The sequence below is a fragment of the Terrapene carolina genome, unplaced genomic scaffold (genome assembly GCF_002925995.2).
Source record: "Terrapene carolina triunguis isolate 2854851 unplaced genomic scaffold, T_m_triunguis-2.0 Scaffold192, whole genome shotgun sequence".
NCBI classification, from domain to species: domain Eukaryota; kingdom Metazoa; phylum Chordata; order Testudines; family Emydidae; genus Terrapene; species Terrapene triunguis.
The window spans coordinates 16,638,884-16,666,011 of record NW_020664543.1 but is presented as its reverse complement, the minus strand read 5'-3'; the positions used below and the strand labels follow the sequence as shown (position 1 = coordinate 16,666,011).

At 40.6% G+C, this 27,128-nt stretch overlaps 1 protein-coding gene across 1 annotated transcript; it reads right to left on the bottom strand.

Moving 5' to 3' along the window:
• Positions 1-26,430, bottom strand: MFSD11 (major facilitator superfamily domain containing 11). The gene is made up of 14 exons (XM_024206294.2): positions 26,370-26,430; positions 25,838-26,008; positions 23,489-23,544; positions 22,573-22,680; positions 22,012-22,091; positions 21,813-21,909; positions 21,309-21,367; positions 17,547-17,691; positions 16,132-16,172; positions 14,909-14,974; positions 7,975-8,100; positions 6,233-6,407; positions 4,596-4,731; positions 1-2,109 (listed from the first exon to the last, which is right to left on the bottom strand). Exons 1-14 carry the CDS (start codon positions 26,394-26,396, stop codon positions 1,945-1,947), a joined length of 1,452 nt encoding a protein of 483 aa, XP_024062062.1. The 5' UTR covers positions 26,397-26,430; the 3' UTR covers positions 1-1,944.
• Between the last annotated feature and the right edge of the window lie 698 nt (positions 26,431-27,128).

Here is a 27,128-nt window from a genome sequence, read left to right as displayed (position 1 = left end):
GACCTGGAGCGAGTGAAGGACCTGCCGCCAAGGACTAGGAGCACGGCCCAGTGAGTACAAGTCCCACGTGGTTTTTTTTACGTGTTTTTTTTTAAGTCATCCCTGTCGGGGCCCCGTTGAAACTGTTCGAATCGGGCCCCGCACTTCCTAAAGCCGGCCCTGCCTGGAGTGAACCCAAAGCCAATACACCTAAATTTGTGTACAGTGCCATTTTACTATGCACAGGCTTGGTTGTACCACATGAGGCTTTCACGTGACACACCATTTTGAGAGGGGCATGGAGATACAGAAAGGCACAGCCTAGGGTTCCCCTAATTCAATACCAAATTTATCCTCCATACACACCTAAGTAGTTATGACATAGTATGAGAACCTGAATCATAATTTAAATCTTTCTTAATCATCTTTTAAATACAAGAAGCCAACATACCAACTTTGCTCACCAAAAGGTTTGCAGTCTAACAAAGGATGGTACTTTGCTAAAAATCGAACCAAGAAAGTTTCTAATAAGGTGTTTCTAAAGAGTTTGCACGTTGGTGTTCACATTTATTCTCAGTTGCTTCAGATCAATTTGCTTACTAGTCAAAACCTAACTGCCAGCACTGCAAGTTCAACTAGGTAAATGAAATCTAGGTGCATTGTATCTGCTGCATACATTATCACCAATTATAATAATTCTGCATCCAAAACTTAGCTGCCAGGTTTTTTTGATGATGCAGAATAAATTATTGCATGTTCTTCCTATGTTCTATTGAGTAATAAAACATGTTTGTCAATCAGCTATTCAGATATTACTTAGATGATGCACATGAAGCAGACACTATATGTGCAGTAACAAAGGACAATTTTTACAGTCCACTTTCCCCTCTAACCATGCTTTAAAGAGGTAAATGGGAAAACGTGCCCATCACAAGATGCCATTACAAACATGGACATCTAACTAATGTAAGCCCTGATCTTGTAAATACTTGTACACCTGAGTAACTTTAAGCATGAGTAGTGCCAGTGAACTCAATGTTTGTAGGCTGAGAGCTGTGTCTCTATGACTCCTTGTCCTGGAGAACGTTCTGGCAGCCAACCTAATCTGCAGCCTGATCCTGAGAGGTGCTGAGCACTCATAATACCTGTTGATATAAACAGGGATTCAGTTGTTCCACACTTCTCCGGTTCAGGCCCTTAATCATCTTGGCCTTTCCTTAGCCTTCTGATAAGCTTAAAATAAAGAAAATCCTGTCCAAATTTTTCTAATATACTTCACGTCAGCCCATAATACTTAAGATCTCTCTTTTTTAAAAACTGAGCCTAGATAAAATTTTAAGCTATAAAATAGGGTATCAACAATGTTATATACTTAGGAACCAAGGGATGGAGGGGCACAGCATCACAAAATGTTCCAATGAGAACACCTCTATTGCCACAAAAGTCCATGGGTTTGATTGGTTTCTCAGATATGTAGACATGCTGCAGCACACTGTATCTTATTTAAAAATATATCACTCATACACAGAAGGAATTTTTACAAGATAAGAGTCTGCAGAGCTTGGATCTAAGTAAAAATAAAACTATTTGAGAGGAATGAAACTAGAATTTGTATAGTACATGATCACAAAGAGAGAAATTAAGAGAAATAGGCACTCAGCAAAGGGATGTATCTGAATAAAATTGTTCAATGCACAGATCCCCAGTTTTCCTTCCATTTTCTCATATGGGATTTTTGTGACCCTGCACATCAACGTCGATAAAAATAAGAAAGAGAGCCTTTTCATTTTGGCATTTTGTTTTTCTATGTTTCATTATGACTGTTCCTATCAGTTACACTGAAAGGGCTTTAACAGAGGCTTCCTTCATCCCGGCCTCTGTGATGTGATCTTTTCACCTTCTCAAGTCATTTCAATAAATATGTTTCTGTGCATCTCCTCACATCAGGCTGATGGAGCACCTGGATCAAATGCTCCTGTAGTCAGAGCCACGGGCGACAAATGCTGCTGCTTCCCACTCCACAGTAAAGAAGGAGATTGTTCCAAAGAACCCAACCACTGCCATGATCAGGAGCTGCCACTGAAGAAGAAGGTAGTTGCTGTAGAAAAATGCGATTGCAGCACAGATGGACTGAAAGAAAAAACATAAAACAAAGGCTATCACAGCAGGTATGCAGTCTAACTGTTCTATGTAAAGATTATCATTACGGACATGCATACAGAATGACATTTACCCTTTAGTTCTCTTAGAAATATACTCCTTTATCAGATATTAAAGGTAAAAAGGCTTAACTATATTTCTGTATTTTTTTTGGTCTGATACACAGAAAATTCAGTTTTAACTTCTGTCATTTAAGTGGGCTTCACTGGATGAATTGAACACCACACCCAAGGATATTTATAGTATCCTATATTCAATTCTCTGGTACTGAAACCACTGTGTCTCATGCACAACACATCCGAGGAATGAGTACAGTATATAAAACAATAACCTGAATAATCTTTTCCCAGTTTTACAGCACTTTATTACAGAACCAGAGGCATGCATGTATGACATAACTGCAAATTTCTACCAAGTGTAGCTGCTTAAATGCACTCCACCCTTGTTAAGGATTCAAGCTACAATACTCATTAGCTCCCAGCTAGATTAAAGAACCCTTATAATTAGCCTGACCCATCATCACGTTAAATACTTAACTATCTTGGATAATGTTAGCAAAACGATGAATGGTGCATTGGGAAATCATTGGAAATAATAAAGTCCTTACAAACACAGCAGCTGTGATCTAGTGGATTAGGCACATGGCTGGGAATCAGAACACTTCTGTTCCCAGCCCCAATTTATTGTGTGACCCTGGGCAAGTCCTGTCACCTCTTCATGCCTCAGTTTTCTGACTATCACAATCCATGATCTGGGAAAGCTCAAAACCAGAAAGGTTTCCTCTTTTAGAGGGAATCCACTTGGGCTCCATGTCTGCTAGTTTATCAACCCATTCAGAATAGGAGAAAGCAATCATTTATGTGAAGGGCTTCTAATTTAGTCCACAACTGGCTTAATTATAAATATTTTGGGGTGATGGTTTAAGACATGTGAAATGACCATTTCAATTCTTCTTATGCCCATGCTCCCCTCACCAAGTGTTGGGCACAACTGGTAACTCCAAGTGACATGTGGTACAAACTTTTAAAAACTTGGAAACCAACATTTAACCAACACATTTGCTGTTACCTACTGCCCAATCTCCAAAGACTTCTTCCAGTAAATAAATATTTAAACTAAAAATCAGAATCTGCATATCTGAACATGCATTTAGACATTAAAGCAGAACCCACCATTATCTATAGCTCACACTCAAAAACCCAAGAGTGCCTGATGGCTCAATACATCAACACAGCACTTTTATATTGTTCTCCTGAACCAAGGGCTACTACTTGAACCAGTTTTTGCACAGAAGACAGAACAGGCTCCCATCCTTTCTGGGAAGGATAGTACAGTAACTCCTCACTTAAAGTCGTTCTGGTTAACATTGTTTCATTGTTACGTTGCTGATCAATTAGAGAACAGGCTCGCTTAAAGTTGCGCAATGCTCCCTTATAACGTTGTTTGGCAGCCGCCTGCTTAATGTCCACTGTTTGCAGAAAGAGCAGCCCGTTGGAGCTAGTTGGTGGGGGCTTGGAACCAGGGTGGACCGGCAGCCCCCCTATCAGCTCCCCGCTCCCCTAAGTTCCCTGTGCTGCAGCCCCCCAGCAGGCTATCAATTGCCAGCAGTTCAGCTGTCCCTCCCAGCACTGCCATGTGCTGCTCCTGCCCTCTGCCTTGGAGCTGCTCCTGGGAGCCTACTGCTTGCTGTGCCGGGGGGGGTGGGCGGGGTGGGACTAATGTCAGGGTGTCCCCCTGCCCCCCACTTACCCCATCTCCATAGAGCGGGGGGGGCGGGGGAACATGACAGAGCTCAGGACAGAGGGAGCTTGCTGGCACCAGCTGCTGTCTCAACTTGCTGATCTACTTAAAAAGGCAATGTACTTAGAGTGGGGTCAGCGTACTTAAGGGGCAATGCACATCTTTCTCTCTCACACACACACAGGGTGTGTGTCTCTGTCTGCCATGCTGTCTCCCCTCCCTCCATTTGTGCTGCCTTGTAGAGTGTGAGGCTACATTAACAACGTGTTAACCCTTGAGGGCTCAGCCAAGTGCTAGTTCATCATTTAGCAGCAAGGCATTCCCTGGGAAATATCTCACCCTCTGCCTTCACCACCTCAACCAAGCTTCACAATCATCATTGCTGTGTACAGTATTAAATTGTTTAAATCTTATACTGTATAAGTAAAACTTATGCTGTATTCATATATATATATGAAAAAATTTCCCTGGAACCTAACCCCGCCCCCCATTTACATTAATTCTTATGGGGAAATGGGATTCGCTTAACATCGTTTTGCTTAAAGTTGCATTTTTCAGGAACATAACTACAACGTTAAGCAAGGAGTTACTGTATTAAATTTATTGAGTTCACTAAAAAAATCTGTATTATTTCAGTAGAATACTAATTATTCATATACCCCCAAAGACATCTTCACATACACAGTCTGACTTTGCTACTTGACGCAAGATAATACCTGGACAAACTTGAAGACAGCAAAGGCAGGTGCACTGTCTTCTGAATAAAGGAACCCCAAAATACTGAGGAGTTGGGTGTTAAAGCAGCTGTCTCCTAGTCCCAACAGAAAGCTGCAAAAAATGGCCAACTCTTTGCTGCAGGGAAAAATGAAACCAACTTTAATAGGGATATTCAGCTACTGGCTAGTACTAGTACACATAGAGATTCTCAATATAAACAAACTCTTTTGTCAGACTTGTCTTGGAAATAAAAGTAGAAAATTTAATTCAGGTTTGAATTTTGATGGAAAATTACTGATGTGGGTGGTAGAAATATTTCCTTACAGGATTTTTGTACTCTGAAATTCTAAGTTTTCTGCCAGCGCTACAGCCAGTCAATCCTACACTGAATTGGAGCTGCTAAAACAACTACCTCACTTTGGGACTCCTCTTCTGTTAATGGGCAAGCATATCTGGATCTTAATGTCTGCAACCACCGAGCTCACAATGCTTTCCCAGGCAATAGAAAAGTAGGAACGCAAATCTGACAGCCAGGGATATGGAGAGCATGAAAACTGTATGAATATGGGAGGCTTAAAAAGGACCTTTCAAATTGCAGAAAATTTCAAATATAATGCTTAACACAAATCCATTAATATGTTCACAGTTTCTTACACTGGCAAATTAGCAGTTACTTGTATTTAAACATGGGATTGCTCCCTTCCAACTCATTCTCCTTCACACATGTGTGTGTGGAAAGCAAGATGATAGAACCATGGGGGCACAGAAACAGAGTAGTCCCTGCAATATCCTGACCACAGAGATTAGAATTCTGCTTGGCCCTTACCTGGGTTATGCATGCACAAGGCAAGAAAGCTTCTGATGCCCACTCCCCAACACTGAGCACCCATGTAATGGGCAGGCAGAATCTGGCCACAAGTTAATGGAGTGGACCTGGACAATGAGTATTCAATTGGCTTTAGAAATTGCTGTCACAGTGTGTGGTATAGTTGTGCCCTCTGGTATATTAGAATATCTGGAATCATTGGCATCTACAATAACTAAAGTCATTTCTCAGATCATCATTAATAATGTTCACAAACAATGCACTTAATATGAACTGACACCATTCTGACCTGCCATTTAACCCCCTACATTTTGGTATGAATTGCTATAACATCTGAAGCTACTGAGAATGGAGAACTGTGGATGGAAACCTTCTGTAAGGTCTTGATCACTAGTCAGTGAAAACAGCTTGAAGCTGCCTTTCCAACAGAAGAACAAGTTGCTTTTCTCCAAGGTTGTTAAAAAAAGGACAGCGATAAACTCTTTTCCACATCCAGCCAGGATAGGACAAGAAGTAATCTGCTTAATCTGCAGAAAGGAAGATTTAGATTAGATATTAGGAAAAACTTTATAATTATTGTATAAGGATAGTTAACCTCTGGGACAGGTTACCAAGAGAGGTTGTGTAATTCTTGTCATTGGAGGTTTTTAAAAACCGGGAAGACTAACACCTGTCAGGGATGGTCTATGTATATTTAATCCTGCCTCAGTGCAGGAGGATGGAATAGATGACCTCTTGAGGCCCTTACGACAGCCTCACATTTCTATGCTTTTGAATTACACTGATCAAGAGAAACAAAACACTTTGTACCTTGGATTCATATAAGCGCTATTATCTGTTCCTTCGAAGGAAGCAATGGGGGCATCATTTGGTATGTTGTAAAAAATTAAATAAAAGGCTACAAAATGGACCACAATGCCAAGCATCACAACTGGGTTCCTGCCAAAGCGATTATCTTTGTTCACTAAGCCAAAGAATCCTCCACCTGTAGGAGGGGAAAAGAATACATAATTATTAGCATTAATGACAAAAAAAGAAACATGTTTAAAAAGTTTCCATTAAATCATATATTTACAGTGTAAAGAAAGAATCCAAACGTCAGGTATGGCAGCACATGTTGAAACTGTACATTAGAAATGTATCTATGATAGACCCTGAAAGAGGGACCGGCAGAGCTGAGATCAGCCACGTGGTACCTTGGTTCCATGGGGCAAGGGATGCAACTTGACAGGTAACAGAGGTGAATTCTCTGGGCTGTCAGAGCCATCCATGAAAGGTGGGCAGGAGCTTTGTGGGACAGTACTGAAAGGGCTAATTGCATTGTGCAGCTGCTCTGCCAGTACTTACTATCTACAGAGGGATTGCGATGGTGAAGGGCAGGGGTTCTCCAACTGTGAGTCAGGACGCCAATGTGGGTTGCGACACCATTTAATGGGGTCGCCAGGGCTGGCATTAGACTTGCTGAGGCCGAAGTCAAAGCCTGAGCTTCAGCCCTGGGTGGTGGGGCTCAGGTTACAGGTCACCCACCTGGGGCTCAAACCCTTGGGCTTTGGCTTTGGCCCCCCTGCCAAAGGGGGTCGCAGTGCAGTGAAGTTTGAGAACCCCTGCTGAAGGGTAATAGTAATATATGGAGATATACCTATCTCATAGAGCTGGAAGGGACCCTGAAAGGTCATGGAGTCCAGTCCCCTGCCTTCACTAGCAGGACCAAGTACTGATTTTGCCCCAGAGCCCTAAGTGGCCCCCTCAAGGATTGAACTCACAACCCTGGGTTTAGCAGGCTGATGCTCAAACCACTGAGCTATCCCTCCTGCCTGAGTGGTGGATGATACTGTGCTTAGCCTCATTCAGAGCAAGTGCAATTAAACCGTGGTGTGAATGCCTGTGTGGATTCAGGGTGTTTCACAAGTTAGGGGATTTCAATGGTGTTAGTTACACCAAAATGCTCTAGTGTAAGCAAAGGGTAGGAGATTTTGATCTAGTCAACTGAGATTTGTATTCAATCATTTTAATTGAGTACTAAGTTTACCCTTGGTGTATGTTTAGCCTTTCATCTCTAAGCATACAGCTGTAGCTTTTTATTATAGGTTTAGACTTAGCAATACAAAATGTAAATCAGACACACCTAACTATAAAAGCATGATGTACAAATGCTAAAAATTGCCTATTAACACTATAGACTGGATTCACTGTTGTTCTCATCTTACATAGTCATTTGTACCAATGCAAAATGGGTGTAAACTGCTAGGACTCTTATCTGGTAATTTCCACATCCTTCTCTGCATTCAGTTTGTACTAGTGTAAATGACTACACAAGATGCAGCACAATAATGAATCACAGAATCATAGGGTTAGAAGGGACCGCAAGGGTCATCTAGTCTAACCCTGCCAAGTACTGTAGCAAATTTTAGTTGTACTTTACTTCTTGCATATGCAACTTTTGCTGCAAGCCTGACATGTGTGGTGCACTGTTCATTTGTGTAGAAACAACCTTTTCAATAATCTCAACAACTTCATATTTTATACTTAAACTTTAATTTCTTTAGACTCACCTAAAATTTCTCCAATGCCAATAAAAATACCAGAGAGTCCAATAAGACTTTTCTCTTCAGTGCCAAATCTATTCACAGCACCAATACAGGTCCCATATACTCCAGAAAAGAATGTTAATTCCAGACCTTTAAGGAAAGGCAGACAAAAGTTGACAGCTGTAGTATTATGCATTATTTCAGACATCATTATGCAAAAGTTCTTTATGTCTAACCATTGTCTCTTACAAATACATGGTTAAAATATGAAGATTGTAGATGAAATCACATTAGTTTAGGAATATTCCAAGCCATAAAAATATATGACTTTCATAAGTCAGAATACATAAATTATTTTAGAAAAACCCACACACCATGACATGTGCAGTTAGTGTCATATCTGCACCTAGGGTGAAATTCTGGCTCCATTGAAGTCAATGGCAAAACTTACATTGACTTCAATGGGAGTAAGATTTTACTATGGGTCTTTGACCTCCCACCAAACACCTAATAAATGTACGACAATATAACCACACACCTGTTGTGTATCACTACTTTCAGATACTGTGGCACAATATGTGTGGGGTAGGGATAGCTCAGTGGTTTGAGCATTGGCCTGCTAAACCTAGGGTTGTAAATTCAATCCTTGAGGGGGCCATTTAGGGATCTGGGGCAAAAGTCTGTCTGGGGATTGATCCTGCTTTGAGCAAGGGGTTGGACTAGATGACCTCCTGAGGTCCCTTCCAACCCTGACATTCTATGATTCTATGACATATAACTGGAAGTTGGTTATAAGATTATACAATGAGGATGTCAAACCTATAGCCCCAGTGACACACCTAGAATTACCATTTAATATTATATTAAGAAGGCCTGCTGCCAGCACCAGCCAAAACAGTGCTTCAGTCATTGACACACACTTCAAAAAAGCACATTACAAAATTTGGAACCCTGTAAGAACCTTAAGACTTGTAGTGGCTTTCACAAAAATGGGTATTGTGACATGGGCTGCACTAATGCTATGTTTCTGAGGTCACTACAACACAGAAAGTCATTTCTGGCTAGATCTCCGCTTGGGCAACTCTTTTCTGTCTTGTTAAATTCTGCATGAATATTCACCTATACAATGAAGCATCACTATTGTGGTGACCATATACCACTTTGTTTATTTTGTGTATTATATCCATTCATAATATTTAGCATATACTCTTCATCTTCAAAGTGCTTTACAAAAAAACCCAAATGCTCATAACACCCCTAACATGAGGTAAGTAACCATTATTATCCCCATTTTACAGAGGGGAAAACTGGCCATAAAATGCTAAGTGACTTACCCAAGGTCACATAGCAGTCAGAAGTAGAGTTAATAATAGAACTCAGAGCTTCTGACTACTAGTCTCATGCTCTAACCACTAGACAAACTGCCCTTGGATTGTTAACACTTTCCTACACAAATTTTGTTCTTTGTTTAGTAAACTTTATATATTTTACAGCTAAAAAAATACCTAAGGTGCTCAATAAATAGCTGTGTTTAATTAATACACTTCCCCTAACGTTCTAATAAGATATGGTATTTTGCCTGTCCTAAGCTGTGATGTATTGTTATTGCAGATGTTGACCAGCTGCTGTGTTCCATCCCAGAGGTAGCTCTATGTTAATGATGAGCAATGTGATCCCTAATACAATATGTATTTCAATTTTCAAACTGTTTTGGAAATTCTTGCAGATGAAAAGTGCCACAGAATTATTATAAATATAATTTCAGGGAAACAGTCAAATAGTCAAGTCTTTAAAGCCTGACTTCAATGCAGGAAAAACAACTTTTTTTTTTTTTTTTGGGTCCAGTGATGGCATTTCTGAAAAAAGAGCCCTTGTCTAAAGACTTATAAAGGAAGTGACAGATTCCAAGTTAAGCTCCTACTATGTACTACTACTTTCAATACATTTATAATTAACTAAAACTGAATAAAAATAAAAATAAACTCTAAGATGAGACCAATGTTTTGCTTAATACATCTCTACCCTTGTACTGTCATTAACATGAGGGAAGGTAATATGGCTGAGTCCCAACTAGGGTGACCACAGAACCATGAGTCATGGAATAAGACTTTTCAATAGATAGAGTCCATTTTATAAATGTCAACTCTTCCATAGCAAGTATATTTACAACAGTCCAAAGAGACTTGCTTAAACCAACAGAAAGCCAGGCCAAAAATGAACTCTTAAGTAAACCTCTTTGGCCTTTACTATTGCAGAAAATATAGTACACCATATAAAGATCTAGTAATAGTAGGTGATTTTACATGGTATGTGAGCTGTAAAGCCTCACAAAACTTCCAACAGTTTCAATAACAGACCACAACAATTCGGAATCACTATCTGCTTTTGGCGCTCTTATGATGAATTGTACCAAATCACTTTACAATACCGATGGTACTGGTGAATTTGAGCCACCAGATGGCAGCAACATATTTCAAGCTAGACTAAGTTTCTGACATGGTTACTTTAAGAGCCCAATTTGGCTTGAGTTACAGAAAACTCTCATTGATTTCAATGGGAGTTTTGCCTGAATAAGGATTGCAGAATCAGATATCAAAAGACATGATCTTATTTTTTGTATTTTTGTACCACAGTAGCACCATGTTACCTTCCTTCGACTTCCAAAGGTACTGCACCTCTTAAGAGGGCTGCACTATGCTAGGCAGTATACTGACATGCATTAAGAGAGCCCCTGTCACAAAACACAACCAGTGGATGAAACAAACTAATGCAGATAGGGGATGGAGGACAAAGCAACAGTAAAATGAGTATGTTTTGAATAATAGGCAATAGTCTCAGCTCACCGCCAGCCTAGACATCATCCGCTGGCAGTGGTTTATAGACAATACGGTAGAGGTAAGTCTTAAGGAGGCATTTGAAAGACGATAAAGTGCTAGCCTTATGGATTTTGACAGAGACTTTTTTTCCAAACATAAGGGGTAGACATTGTATTCTCCCACTGTTCTGGTACTGTGAGTAGGCATGACACTGAAATTTCTATAATAATGTTACTCTCCTGTCTCTCATGCAGTTTCCCCCCAGGGATGAGAAGGCAGCATGGCTAAAATAGCCAATTTTTAAAGTGTGTTAAAGGTAAATGGCAAAGTTTGAAAACACGTTATAAGAATCCAAGAAAGTAAGGGCTTATCTATACTTGAAACACTACAGCAGCACAGCTATGGCTCTGCAGCGCTTCAGTGTAGATACTCACTAGAGCAACAGGAGAGGTTCTCCCACCAGCATAGTTAGTCCACCTTCCCGAGAGGCAGTAGCTAAGTCGAAAGAAGAATTCTTCTATCAACTCAGCGCTCTCTACACCGGGGGTTAAGCTGGCTTATCTATGTCGCTCAGGGGTGTGGACCTATGTCTAGTCAGCTGACCACCAACTGGTCTTAAAACAGGGCACCTGTCCTGGCCCCTAGAGGAAGGTGATCACCAGATGAAAGCTCAGCTGTCTGAGAACAGGAGAGACAATGCCTGGAGAATCAGAGACAAGAAGTATCTAGAGAGAGAGAGCAAAAAGCTGCTTGGACAGAGCTATAGGAGACCTGGTAGAGAAAGCAGAGTTCTGCAGAGAGCTGGAACAGAATTGTTGGTGAGACCTGACCAAACTGGGAGCCTCTGATGAGCAGAAGGCTTGGGCAGTGACCCCTATCCAGCTTGGTGAGAAGAAGCTGGGCCTCGAAGCAAGAGGTTGGGCTCTCAGCAGGGGTAGGACTCAGACAGGGAGTCCTGAGGTGTGGAACATAGTGAGGAGCTCTCTTGTGGGCAACCTGACTTGAGGACTGTGGTAAAGTTCATGAGACTGGTCACTCAGATGGATGGCCTGGAGAGTAGAGCAAAAAGGAAATGGGAACACCGTGCCACTATTGACTGTCTGTGGGTGATCTAGAGGCATTATTCCTGAAGAGAGGACTGGAAAAATTGTTGTATATTAGTATTCTTACTGTGAGTTTGTCAAGAACAGTTTTGTTGCAAGGGTTTAGGGGAATTATTGCACTGGTATATATGAACAATCATGCCCAGAGGCAGGTTTTGTTTCAGACAGTGAAGGTATATCTACACGATGGAGACTATACTGGCATAGGTATGTCAGCCTAGCACTGTAGTGTAGATGCAGCCTACAAAAACAGTTTGGGTTTTCTTGTCAGCATAGGACAGTGTTTCTCAAACTGGGGTCGCCGCTTGTGTAGGGAAAGCCCCTGGCGGGCCGGGCCGGTTTATTTACCTGCCCCATCCGCAGGTCCAGCTGATCGCAGCTCCCACTGGCCGCGGTTCGCCGCTCCAGGCCAATGGGAGCTGCTGGAAGCAGCGCGGGCCAAGGGACTTACTGGCCGCCGCTTCCTGCAGCTCCCATTGGCCTGCAGCGGCGAACCGCAGCCAGTGGGAGCCACGATCGGCCGGACCTGCGGATGGGGCAGGTAAACAAACCGGCCCGGCCCACCAGGGGCTTTCCCTACACAAGCGGCGACCCCAGTTTGAGAAACACTGGCATAGGAACACTACCTCCCTGAATAAAGTTGGCTATGTCGATGGAAGCCCTCTTCCATCGACATAGCTGTGTCTACATTTTGTCAGCATAGCTAAGTCAGTAAGGGATGTATTTTTTTCACACCTCTGACTGACACAGGTATGGAGCTATAACTTTTCAGTGTAGACCAAGCCCGAGAGTCTGTCATGGGCAAACAAACAGGAAACTGAGGCAGGTGCATGGAAAAAGGTAAATAGTGGTTTCTCGCAGGGGTCTGTACTGGGACCAGTATTATTCAACATATTCATAAATTATCTGGAAAAAGGTATAAACAGTGAGGTGGCAAAACTTGCAGATGATACAAAACATAACCCCAAATATACGTATAAAATGATGAGGTGTAAATTAGCTGTAACCACTCAAGAGAGAGATCTTGGCGTCATGTGCATAGTTCTCTGAAAACATCCACTCAATGTGCAGCGGCAGTCAAAAAAGCGGACAGAATGTTGGGAATCATTAAGAAAGGGATAGATCGGGGTGGGCAAACTTTTTGGCCTGAGGGCCACATCGGGGTTCCAAAACTGTATGGAGGGCCAGGTAGGGAAGGCTGTGCCTTCCCAAACAACCTGGCCCCCGCCCCCATCCGCCCCCTCCCACTTTCCGCCCCCGACTGCCCCCTTCAGAACTCCCGACCCATCCAACCCCCCCTGCTCCCTGTCCCCTGACTGCCCCGACCCCTATCCACACCCCCGCCCCCTGACAGGCCCCCCCGGGACTCCCACACCTATCCAAACCGCCCTGTTCACCGTCCCCTGACACACACACCCAGAACCTCCACCCCATCCAACCAGCCCCTGCTCCGTGTCCCCTGACTGCCCCCCGTGAATTCCTGCCCCTTATCCAACCCTCCTGCTCCCCGCCCCCTTACCATGCCGCTCAGAGCAGCAGGACTGGCAGCCGTGCCACCCCGCCGGCACCAGCCACGCTGCCGCGCTGCCCGGCAGGAGCTTGCAGCCCCGCCGCCCAGAGCGCTGGCAGCACGGCGAGCTAAGGCTGCGGGGGACAGGGGAGGGACGGGGGCTAGCCTCCCCAGCCGGGAGCTCAAGGACCGGGCAGGATGGTCTCGCGGGCCGTAGTTTGCCCATCTCTGGGATAGATAATAAGACAGAAAATATCATATTGCCTTTATATAAATCCATGGTACGCCCACATCTTGAATACTGCATGCAGATGTGGTCACCCCATCTCAAAAAAGGTATATTGGAATTGGAAAAGGTTCAGAAAAGGGCAACACAAATGATTAGGGGTATGGAACAGTTTCCATATGAGTAGAGATTAATAAGATTGGGACTTTTAAGCTTGGAAAAGAGACGACTAAGGGGGGATATGATAGAGGGCTATAGAATCATGACTGGTGTGGAGAAAGTAAATAAGAAAGTGTTATTTACTTCTTCTCATAACACAAGAACTAGGGGTCACCAAATGAAATTAATAGGCAGCAGGTTAAAACAAACAAAAGGAAGTAGTTCTTCACACAATGCACAGTCAACCTGTGGAACTCTTTGCCAGAGAATGTTGTGAAGGCCAAGACTATAACAGGGTTCAAAAAAGAATTAAATAAATTCATGGAGGATAGGTCCATCAATGGCTATTAGCCAGGATAGGCAGGCATGGTGTCCCTAGCCTCTGTTTGCCAGAAGCGGGGAATGGGCAACAGGGAATGGATCATTTGATGATTATCTGTTCTGTTCATTCCCTCTGGGGCACCTGGTATTGGCCACTGTCAGAAGACAGGATACTGGGCTAGATGGACCTTTGGTCTGAACCAAATATGGCCGTCCTTATGTTTTTATTGTGTAGCGGCCTGCCGCAGGAAGGCACTTCACGTGGGGGCTGCCCTATTACAGAGTCAAACCAGTGACTGCAATGAAGGAAGTCTTTGCAACATTTTCCTAATGCACACATGGTTTTAGGACAAGGGCTCTTACAAAAGTCTCCTACACTTCATTGCAAGTCTGATGGAGCTGATATTAAACACCTCATCTACAAAAATGAGTTTAATTACCATTATTAGACTCCACTGCAGTTTAATTGTGTTCTAACATGATTCAATCTGGCCAGTATGAACAGGGACAAACTGTGTAATAAAATAGATTCATAAACCATGCCCTAGCCAAGATACAACTTGGTTGACCTTAAACTGGGTTTAACAACTCTTATTAAATCCCATAATTTTGGCAGGGTTAGGTACAAAAAAATTAATCTACAGAAGAGCATTTTTCAGAAACAGAGTACAAAAATACTATAAAAGGGTAATAAACTCCAATATGTTAAAGTAATATATCCTGGGATACAGGAATATAATCCTGATCGAGGGGTACTCATTTATTGTCCCATAAAATGCCCTGGCACTATCAAATGATTGTGTCCTTTTGCCTGTTTCATTACCTGTATAAGCCGTTGTAACACTAAGGAGCAAAATCTCTTTAGTGAAGTATAGCTTAATAGAGTTCTCTGCAAAGAAAAAACATAAATGAATAAAATTCACTGACATTAAGAGTACATTTACTTTCTTTTGCTGTTTACCAAAGGCACAAATACATTAAAGTGATGCAAACCATGCACTGATTTTTTTCTCTCTTTGATTAAATAAGGCTGCTACATAGGGGGCCTTTAACATAAAAGTCCAATCTGAATGGGTTTTAGTGTGGGGGGACAGGGTAGAGAGGGAAATCAACCAAATAAATTTTCCAGTGATTAAAGCTGAGTGATTTTATGTACTGTACTCTTATAATCTCAATTCCGAATATTTTTATTTTAAAATAATTGAGTTTTTCTACATGTTTTTGGGACAAATTCTGCTTTCAGATACCAACAGTTAAGTGCCACTAATTATAAGCTCCAATGGGAGCTGCACACATGTATCTGAATGAAGAATTTTTATTTTTTAAATTGTTGAACTTTATTGTAAATGTTGATGTAAATTCATACAAAAGGTAACTTATACTTAATCTTGCTCTTTCTTTAATGCAAAACATTTTTACTTTCATAGAATGGCTTTTCCTTTTTTCCTCCCCTCATCCCCATGATCTCTCCCTCTCATACCCTGTCCTCCCTTCCTAGTGTTAACCCTCTTTTTCACCTCCTTAGACTTGTTTCAATTCTATCCTGAGATTGTCAAATATCCTTTGCTTCCCTCTCAACTCAGCAACTCGCACAGTTGCTCATCAATCCTCTTTAATCGCCACAGAATGAGATCTTTGCTCTTTCCACTGAGCCTTGAACCAGGAGGTGCCTAGAGCCTTCAAAACACAGATGCATCCTACTGTTTGCCTCAATGTCATGTCACTTTAAACCAGGCACCACAGTTGAAGACTCTAAAGATCCTGGACTAATCTGGGATATGAAGGATCTGGGCTACATGATACACTGGATGAATAAAGAACAGATGAGGGAACTGTGAGGGTTGTTTAGCTGAGTGATAAACAAGGAAGATTAAGTGTCTCAGGATTAAGGAAGGGGAGAATGCAGGTCTATTGCCCTGCATTATTGAAGCCAAATTTCTGTTTAAAATTATTCATATATGGTGGTGTACAAATAGGATCATTTGACAGTTCATAAATCTGTTGTAATATTTTTGAGAGATGGTTCTAAAGTGCAATAATACTTACTAAATGCATCCACTGCCCTCGTTGCTTTGCTTTGGACAGACCTGGGTAAATATTTTTTTAAGATCAGAAAGATGAACCAGAGATAACCATGCTTTTACCATTATGTTGGAAAATAGACTAATTTATCTTTTAGTTTTCTGTACATTTTCCTGCCCATAATTAGCCATTTCAACACACTAATATGTTTAATAAAACATTTTTGTGAAATAACCCCCTAGTTGTAAAAGATATTTGCCTTTAGTGTGGGTATATGTCATTCACAGAGTATCCTCTTTTATAGCACTATGTCTCTGGGCTTTGTCTGTATCAGACTTGTTCTCTCCACTACATGTGCTCTCGTCTTTCTAATCATCCTACAGCTATGCTAATAAAATAACTGTATCTGAAAATATCATTTCAGGAAGACATTAGTGTTTATATCTTTGCATTTCTAATGTGCACATCAGCATGGTACGTAGACCATTTATGAATGATCTGCAGCTAAATAATAACTGATAGCTTAACAGATCTCTACAGGTTGTTAAATCTGTCCAAACAACCCTTGCCTACCACTGTGGCATGATATTGTTTTCAAACTGTTGGCCAGATAATCAGCCTACATTGCCACTGATACAACAAGCCTTGATGAGCGGATGCTTTTGAAAATCCTGACCCATAACATAAAGCACCTGCCAATAAGAATTCTAAGCCCTATCTCCACCAGCAAATCAAAATTACAAATCACTTAGCTTCAAATAACTAATAAAGAACAATGGAAGAATTGTTTAAGGTAAGGGGTGTGGATAAAAGGGTTAGAGACCTACAAAGCTCTTAGAACTACAAAGGCACTTGACTGCCAGATACAAATTCTGATAGTGAATCAAGCTTCCTATAATTCTCAGAGAGCTCTGAAGGTTCTTTCTGTGCTGCTCAATAAGGAGGTAAGCCCTCTCTTGCAGAATAATTATTGCAGAGACACACATTGAGAATGTGCTTTTAGAAGGGAAGTAAACAGTCTCATTCCAATCTGACCCCAATATGCCTTCAGAAACCCCCCTCTGCTCTGCTTCTATCCCCAAATCACTTCCATGGTTGGAGACCAATAGTTACTGTTTGGAGATGAGGGCAAGGAAAACTATGAAAGAACATACATACGCTTAATAGTGAGAGGAGGGAGATAAATGATGTCTCTCCAAAGACTCTTACTCACCAATGAAAATACACTATTTGTTATGCCCTATCCCATGCTCAAGTGTACTACCTATGAGGAGAACAAGTAAGGATTGCATCAACTAGTTAATGGCTATAGGGACTCTTCTATCCAAATTATACATGCTTTTGGTTCGGAGGGAGAAGCGAATAAGGAGTTTTCCGTTATGCACTAGGTACACACATGCTTGGCTGGATGGTAATGTGTTATTGCCATAAGCACTTACGAGTTGTCTACAATGCTTTCGTCAGTGGCGGAGACTTCCTCCTCCAGTGTGTTTGACTCCTCTGGTTTCCTAATCAGAAAGAACAGAAATGTGCCCACGAGACTGAGGACAGTTAGAGCAATGAAGACAGTCCTGCGATCACTCTCTGTGGAAAATCAAAAAAGTGTCACACACAGGTCTGCATAAAATAATTCATATCTAGTAAGCTCTCTCTACAAATAATGGTGCAGATAGCTAAGATGTTTCCATGCTAAAGATAGGTACAGTTTATAAAGAGGTGTGTATAATACATATTAACTTCAGTGGTGTTGTCTGACTTACCATCCGTGGGGCAAAGTGCCCCACATGTTTGGCAAGTTCCTTTGTCATTGCTGATATGCCAATGGAATACTGGCTGGTCAAAGAATATCACCACCACTTTCTGCTGTGGCTAAGTGGGGGTTAATAAAAGGGAAGAGGAAGTGCAGAGGCTGTTCAATAACAGTATTCAGTATTGCTTGCAGGGCAGAGGCTACATCATCTCCCCTACACTGATTAGAAATAACTTTCTTCCTCTCCAGTCCCAGGAACTAATGTTACATCATGTGATACCATAAACTGGTAGACCTATAAATTTCAAACGCCATACGCTCATGAAACCTCAGAATTTGACAAAAGATAACTGAGTATCTGGAGGAAAGGTACCTGATGTTCCATGCACCAGTCCCTCTACACTAACCAACTTGTTTGGCACGGTAAACTCTTTTGTGCAGAGGCTTCCCCTATTCATCAGGCAGAAAAATTGCTGAGAAGCAGCTAATCATGCGTTGTGTTGAGACAAACTAACCTTTGGGCTCCTACTTCTCAATCCTAAAGATACTGCCTATGTACTTGTATTTATTTCTCCAATGGCTTAAAGGTGAACAGAAAAGTTTTAAAATACATTTAAAAAAAAACTGTAAAATTCCAAATCAATAACAATGTGTCTGTGTGTGTATAGTTTTAAAAATAGTCTTTTATGTGCATGTGCAAACAGCTCTTGTGGGAACCTGAAATAAAGCGTGGCAAGGGGGGACTGATGTTCAAATGTAGGAACATTCACCTTATAATGAAATGGAAGGAGACTCCTAAATTGTTTCAACATGCTTCAAGGGACTTTAATTCACTTAAAGGTAAAGGAAAACTTCAATGTGAGTTCTGTTAAACGCTGTAATCTGAGGTGATTAGCAGAAGCAATATAAATCAGGAAACATATAATTTCAGATTCCATAGATTTACAGTTTTGGCAGAATTTAAGCTTTTGCTTTAATTTTTGGATGTTTGAATTTATTTATTTTTTTATCTAGGCTGTGCTACTCAGTCTGCAGAGAGCCTGAATCAATAGTACAGTAGCAGAGCTGTGAACTGCCGTGTTCAGCACAAGAGGGTGCTAACTCCGAAGTCTGAGATGATTATTTAAAAGTCAACATTTCATTCCTAATTGTCTTTAGCAGAAACATCCTCCTAAAACGTTTATCCAATGAGGTTGAAAATTCCATTTATTTGGAAGGATGTCTTACAGGGACAAGGCTTCATGTTTTAAAGATGTGAATAGTTGAATGGTCTATCAGATATTTTGAGTTCTTTTTTAGTACATAATATAGGAAACCCTCCTCCTCATATTCACCTTACAACAGGATCATCAGCTCCATTTAGTATTACAATTCTGTTTTTTTTCTTAGTTGACAACCACTACCCACATATCAGTCCCTGCCTCCACCTTTTTACAGCAACTCAGGTCTCAGATGCTCTGTGTGGAGCCCTACAGCTTAGACCACCTATCACTTTCTTCACTGAATATGAGGGCACTTTACTCCAAGTTCTGATAGTTTTGGAAGGCTCCAGCCACAATATTAATTATAATTCAAACAAGAAATTAACCTTGATGATCTGTATCAAGACAGGGACACTGAGGGTTTGTCTGCACCAGGATATTATTCTGGCACAGGTAGGATGTGAATTTAAACTGTAATAGCTATTCCAGAACAGCTCCCCATGTGGACATTCTTATTCCAGAATCAGGAGGTAACCATGTTAGTCTGTATCCACAAAAACAACAAGGAGTCTGGTGGCACCTTAAAGACTAACAGATTTGTCTGATGAAGTGGGCATTCACCCACGAAAGCTTATGCTCCAATACATCTGTTAGTCTTAAAGGTGCCACAGGACCCCAACCCAAGTGGCAGTAGTTATGTTGGCTGGAGATGCTCTCCCACCAACATAATGCTGTCCACACTGCCATTTTTTGTCCGTGAAACTTTTCTCAGTTAGGGGATGTTTTTTGCACACCCCTGACCGACAAAAGTGCTAGTGTAGACATAGCCATAGTTGTGACAACTAGAAACACAGGGAACAGTAGGTAAAATTTGTATTTGTTTTCTGGGGAGTATTTTAGTTTTAGGCTTTGTCTACACTGGCAATTGAAAGACAAAACTTTTGTCATTCAGAGGTGTTAAAAAAACACACATACACACACACACACGAAAGACAAAAGTTTTGTTGATTTCAAGTGCTGGTGTGAACAGCGCTTTGTAGTCAGGAGTGCTCTCCTGCCAACAACGCTAATGCCGCTCATTGGGGGTGGAAGTTATTTGTTGGCGGGAGAGCTCTCTCCTGCCAACAAACAGCGCCTATACTGTGCACCTTTTAGCAGCACGGCTGTAGCGCCATAGCTGTGTCGCTGAAAGCTGTGTAGTGTAGACGTAGCCTTAGTATGTAAAGCCATGTGATACAAGAGCTGTGAATATCTTCAGTATTCCTGGCTGCTGTTCCTTTTGCCTGCTTTTAGGGCTCGTGTACAGAGGGAAATTCATCAGAATAGTGTATTGCAGAATTCCATAATAGCTTCCCATGTGAAGACTTTTATTCTTGAATAAAAACAACAAGGAGTCCGGTGGCACCTTAAAGACTAACAGATTTATTTGGGCATAACTTTCATGGGTAAAAAAACCTCACTTCTTCAGATGCATGGAGTGAAAGTTACAGATGCACTCCATGCATCTGAAGAAGTGAAGTTTTTTACCTACGAAAGCTTATGCCCAAATAAATCTGTTAGTCTTTAAGGTGCCACCAGACTCCTTGTTGTTTTTGTGGATACAGACTAACATGGTTACCTCCTGATTCTGGAATAAGAATGTCCACATGGGGAGCTGTTCTGGAATAGCTATTACACTTTAAATTCACATCCTACCTGTTCCAGAATAATATCCTGGTGCAGACAAACCCTCAGTGTCCCTGTCTTGATACAGATCATCAAGGTTAATATCTTGTTTGAATTATAATTAATATTGTGGCTGGAGCCTTCCAAAACTATCAGAACTTGGAGTAAAGTGCCCTCATATTCAGTGAAGAAAGTGATAGGTGGTCTAAGCTGTAAGGCTCCACACAGAGCATCTGAGACCTGACAAAGTGGGCATTCACCCACGAAAGCTTATGCTCCAATACATCTGTTAGTCTTAAAGGTGCCACAGGACCCTCTGTTGCTTTTTACACATCCAGACTAACACGGCTACCCCCTCTGATACTTGGGTTGGGGGTGGTTTAATTATGCCAGCGGGGGAGCTCTCTCCCGCCGGCATAGAGGGACTACACAGGAGACCTTACAGCAACACAGTACAGCTGTGCTGCTGTACGGTCCGTAAGGTAGACATAGCCTATGGCTGCTTCCTACTTCATTATTTTATCCATTTTTTCATACATTATGATACATCAAAGTATTCTACACACAAAGCAAGTAATACAAACCTGATATGTGAGTTTTCCCACGCCAAGCAAAGTATATATAAAGATTTCCAAAAAACAAGCTGCAAACAAAAGAGGGATAACACAGGAATATAGTATTTATTATGGTAACAAATTATATATAAAAGAATATGGTGTAAATGTGAAAGAGACAGAGGGTGCCTGTCCTCACACTGTCAAAGTCAAACGGCTAGCCCCATAGAAATGTAAAACAAAATTGAGGATTCACGTTCATAAGGCCAGCTCTACATTTCAAAGGGATCCAAGATATCAGAAATGACATTAGCTTTAGGGAGGAAAGACCTGCCATATATAACTCCTATTTACCATTAAGCATTGCTCAATATCAGCAACGTCACCTCCAGCTTTTCCTTTCGTTTCATAGTCTGTGGAGCATCACTCTGAAGTACTGTCTGAGAAAAAAGTCTCCCTTGCACCCTCACTGAACAACACAGCAAGTACAGGGTGCGTGTAACCAAAGGGAAAGATTTAATAAAGGAAAGTTACCTGGACTGTAAAAGTGCCCAGAAGATTCCACTGTTTCTCCCAATAGTGTTTTCATCTGAATTTATCGTCAGGCAATTTCCCTGTGCAGTCCAAAGTACTGAAATTCAAGTAAAAAAGTTGCTGAGAAAGGAGGAAAAATAGTTGAGAGAGAAATGTAGTGAAGAAGTACAAGCAGATAAACACTAAGTGCAATACTTACCAGCAGCTGCTATCCCAATGAAAACAGAAGCAGTGTAGAAGGACCATGTGAAAGGCTGGATAAAAACCGCAATGTATATGCTAAAATATAACAATGAATTATATTCAAATTTAATGTGGGCAATGTTATGCTGATTATGCTTTTTTAACAATCAGATTTGCATTTTAGCTTCCTCTAAATCAAGTACTTATTGCTAAGCTCATTTTGAAAAGACTCCAAGTCAATAAGATTTGAAACAAAACAGTTTTTTATTACCCTAAACATATAATGCTATTTTTCTAATACAGTCATTAGACTGAGGCCTGATCTTGGTTCTTTACTCCAAGGTCAGCCAGACCTGCCAATGCTGTGGAAATAACATGGTCACTGTCTCTGGGGGAGGGAGTGCTCTGAAGTGACATTCCAAGTGACTCAAGATCAACACTGATATCATTGCAAGAAGCCAAACCCTGCCCTCCTCAGCCAGTACAATTTCGTGCATGACATGATACCTTTTGGAGGTGAAATAAAGGGAGGAGATGCATAGAAAGCAGAAACTATAGATTTAAATGAATTACTTACCTGTAAAATAGACCGCTAACAAACATGGATAACTGCGGTCCCACTACAGCAACCACTGAAGGTGAAATAAGATTTGATGCAGAGAACACCCCATAAATAATGGCCATGCTACACAAATAAATAATAAAGATGAATAAGCATTTCAAATGAAATTCAAGAGCATTGGCTAGTGTAGCCTATTTTATTTATTTAAGGAAAATTTTCAAATGATTCAAAACTATTACATCAAACATATCGCCTAGCCTATGTAACTGCATGATCTTATTATTCTAGCCCCTCTTTCCCTTCTATTGTTATTTACCCTTGTTTGTTGCACCTTATCTTAAATTAGATTGTAAACTCTTGAGGGCAGCGACCAAGTCTTCCTAAATGATTGCACAGTCCTAGCACAACAGACCCCTGATCATGATTGGGGACTTTGGTTGCTATGACAATACAATAAACATTAAAAAAAATGGTTTCCACAGCTCTGATACCCTGATGATCCTCCTATCATTCGGAGTGTCCCCTTCCATGTGACTGTTGAAATCTCTCCTGCAAGCTGATCTGCACAGGCAGACCCTGTGCTCTATGTGGGTACAAAGGTCCAAGTTTGTAGGATCAACGCCTTAGCTAGCTGCTTTACTTTTCAATAATTTCACCACAGACTGCATGACCTGAGATAAAAAGCAAAGCATGGCATTGTTTCTCCCTACACGGAAAAAGTGCAAAACATGAATGTGGTTCATTTAAATAGGAAGATCTATGTGTAAAATTACCAGTAAGCTGTGTTTAAGTATAATAACATAATTTTGTTTTTAATGTGGAAGTTCAGCAGAAAAATACAATCACCTAAGACCATGTCCCTATAAGATTTCACTAAGACTAGCTATGCCTCTTAAAGTAACAAAAGGACAAAAATATCATTGTAAATTACCTGGTATAGCCACTGCCATGAAAATTTGTGTTGTTTAAATTTGTGATAACAGTTTGCTGTGTAGAGAAAATTATAAATAATAATACAGAAAATACATTTTATACTTTTTTTAAAATCTGAAAACTACAGACAGATTAGCATAAGAGCAAAATTAGAACTGATTGTTAATAACAATACCCAAGGAACGAAAAGTAGTTTAGAAATGGCCGTTATACCTTGTAAAACTATGTGAGGAAGTAACTATTACACCCATTGTACAGTCAGGGAAACTAAACTGCAGCTTGTTCAGATTCAGTGACAGAGTCAAGGACTTGACATAAAAAATTCTGACTCCCATCCGCTTTTCTAATTACTCTACACTTCTTTCTCTTTTCAAATGAGCAGTACACAAGCCTTTGAAAACAACATTTATTACCGGTAATTACAGCCTAAGGCCCTGAACCTCAAAGGTTTTTAGGCTCCCAACTTCTGTTGATTGCAATAGAAGTTAGGGTGCTTAAATACCTTAGAAGGATCTGGGACTAAGTCCCTTTGTGGATATAGGCCAGGGGTTCTCAAACTGGGGGTCGGGACCCCCCCTCAGAGGTTCGTGAGGTTATTACATGGAAGGGTCGCAAGCTGTCAGCCTCCATCCCAAACCCTGCTTTGCCTCCAGCATTTATAATAGGGTTAACATATTTTAAAGTGTTTTTAATTTATAAGGGGGGGTCGCACTCAGAGGCTTGCTATGTGAAAGGTGTCACCAGTACAAAAGTTTGAGAACCACTGACCTAGGCCTTCCTTCCTACACTCTCCCTCTGTCTATTGGTTTTCTGGTATGCTGGTTTGGTCACGGGGCAACTGCAATTTGAACTATGGAACCTCAGTCCTGATTCATTCACTGCCAGACAATGAGTATTGCTTGCAGACACTTTTATTTATGAGAGACAAGGTGGGTGAGGTAGTATCTTTTATTGGACAAACTCTCTCTCATCAACAGAAGTTGGTCCAATAAAAGATATTACCTCACTTACCTTGTCTCTCTAAGGCTTTGTCTACACTGGACTTTTGTCGGTAAAATTTTTGTTGTTCAGGGGTGTGAAAAAAACACACACACACACCCAAACAACAAAAGTTTTACCGATTAAAAAGCACCGGTGTGAACAGCGCTTTATTGGCAGAAGAGCTCTCCTGCTGACAAAGCTACTGTCGCCGCTCGTTGGGGGTGGAAGTTTTTTGTTGGTGGGAGAGCTCTCTCCTGCCAACAAAGAGTGGCTACACTGTGCATCTTGTAGCCTAATATCCTGGGACTAACATGGCTACAACAACACTGTATACAGCTTTTATTTATAAAAGTTCGCCCCACAAAGATGCTTGGGGTGAAGCTGTCCATTTGAAACAATAATTAGTATTTTGTGATTCTATAATGCCTTTAGATCTCAAAGTATTTAACAGACATTAACAAATTAAGCCTCCCAACATCTCTTTAATGTAAAGCAGTATGAGCCCCATTTTTACAGAAATGGAAACTGAGCCATGGGCATGCTCTGTAGCAATCACGAATTGAACCTCTATTTCCAAACTCTCTGTCCTGTGCTTTAGTCACAAGATCAGCCTCCTCTACTATAAATTAACCATACAACATGGTAAAGCAACCTTTATACATCTACAAACAGGAATTCCTCCTGAAAATAAGAAAAGAGAGTCTCTAAATATAGAAAACACAGGATTATAATAATAAAAGTAATAAAAGGGCAGTCTACTTTTAAGGATAAATTTAATTATTTTTATGTCCAATTTGCCTGCAGTAAAGGAGAGAGAGACTAGCAGTAAATTATTTAGTGAGATGTAAAGTGACTTGGCAGTGTCAGTTGTGACAGTATGACCACTTGCCAGATACTGTATTCATACCCCTTCAATCTCCAGTTTGTCATTACACAGTGAAAATGTGAGATTAAGGAAGATTAATTAACCAGGAGAAATTAGGTGACAAAGTTATAAATAATAGCATCCTGGTCATATGTTTTAAAGCGAAATTATAAAAAAGCTCAGAAACATGACAAGATCCAGTTTAATTCAATTGCTGGACAGATAATTGCCAGAACAGATATTATTAAGCTGAATGTGTTTAATTAACTTAATTTTTTTCTAAGCAACCATGGGTTGTCTCATACCATTACTGTTTCACTGCTATACTCTCTTAAAGAAACAGATTACTTAAGTACCTGTGCAAATACTAAATCAAGAGAAACACAAAAAGATAAAATGTAATGCTATGATGCATCTTAGATCCCTAAACAAAACAACCCTTAAAATTGGGATGTCAGAAAGAAAGGTGAGGATGTGGAGTGTTTTGATATTTGCACTTACCGCAACATTTCCACACGTTTGGAAGGCAGTAAACATAAACATAAAAGCAACTCCTAACATAATTATGTTAAAAAGCTTTTTCGATTTAGGAGACATTTTGTTTTTTCTTAGGAAGTTTTCCTCTTCAGTCCGGAGAAGTTCTATTTTCCTTTTAAAGCTCCCTTTTAAGTTCTGCCAAAAAAAAAAAAAAAAAAAAAACCAAGAAAAAAACCCTTCACAAACAAAAGTTATTTTAAACTAATTGTTAAGTGTTAGGAAGTATTCACTGGCAAGCCAAGAGGTCTAGTCTCCACTGTAAATAAAATAAAGAAAAAAACAACAACACTGGAAAAAAAACAAGTCAAAGGTTTAGTACGAGTTGTGAAGATTATTCAGATCCTTTCATATGAAGATATGCAGAGTGCAGTATATTATTTCTTCATGACATCCCTTCGCCCTAGAAGTAGTTTCCCACCCGCTAAGTTAGTAAATCAGCTCACTTCCTCGCCACCATTGCTCTGAATCAGATTTTAGTCAAAAGACATTAAATCACCTGACAAAGGAAAGAAAAGACACTCATAAACACAAGCCATGTCCATTCATGCTGAACAGGAAATAAGGAATATTTCACAATCCAGGTCAGCTGACTGATCAGGCTAGAACACCCTCGTGCACTCTGGGAAATGCAGTTTCAGCATTTCTACGACTTAAAAAAAGTGTACATCTACAATATTACTTAAAATAACAATAGTATGTTTGTGGTTACTGTAAATAATATTCTGTAACCTTTAGACGATAATACTTTGGGCAAGAAACCAAATCTCTCAGAAAGTCTTTTAAGAAAACTGTCACCTACTGCTTTCAGTCACGCAAAAAGCATTCATAAATGAAGACTGAAAAGCTCAGGGGGTCCTTTCAGTAAACACAGCAGAAAAGAAAGGAAAGGAAATATTTCATTGTCACTGACACACATGCACAGTCTCTCTCACTGTTTCCGTCTGTCGCTCATTCACTCTGAAAAGGAAGTGAAACAGCTGCCTCTACAATCACTCAATATTTTGCCTTGAAATCCTTCCAACATAAAACCTATTATTTAATTGCTAATATATTTATGTATTGAGTTTTGTAATTTTTTTTAAATAAGTAATCCTCAAGATCAGAAGATCCCTATTTTAAAAAGTGAGTAAAGCAGAAAAAGAAAGTCAGACATCTCATATTAAGTCTACCCCCACTTCCTGCTATTATTATTTAGCACTTGTATTAGAAGAGTACCCAGAGACCAGTGAGGATTGAGCTAACTCAGGGGTTCTCA

Bases quoted from the DNA above. Each gene is read 5' to 3' on its own strand.
- MFSD11 (XM_024206294.2), bottom strand. From the start codon at position 26,396: ATGAGTGTCTTTTCTTTCCTTTGTCAG. The intron at 16,173-17,546 runs GTAAGTGCTTAT...ATATTTACCCAG, and splicing joins GAAAGCATTGTAGACAACTC to GTCTGTCCAAAGCAAAGCAA. The intron at 8,101-14,908 runs GTAATGAAACAG...CTTTCCTTAAAG, and splicing joins TGTTACAACGGCTTATACAG to GTCTGGAATTAACATTCTTT.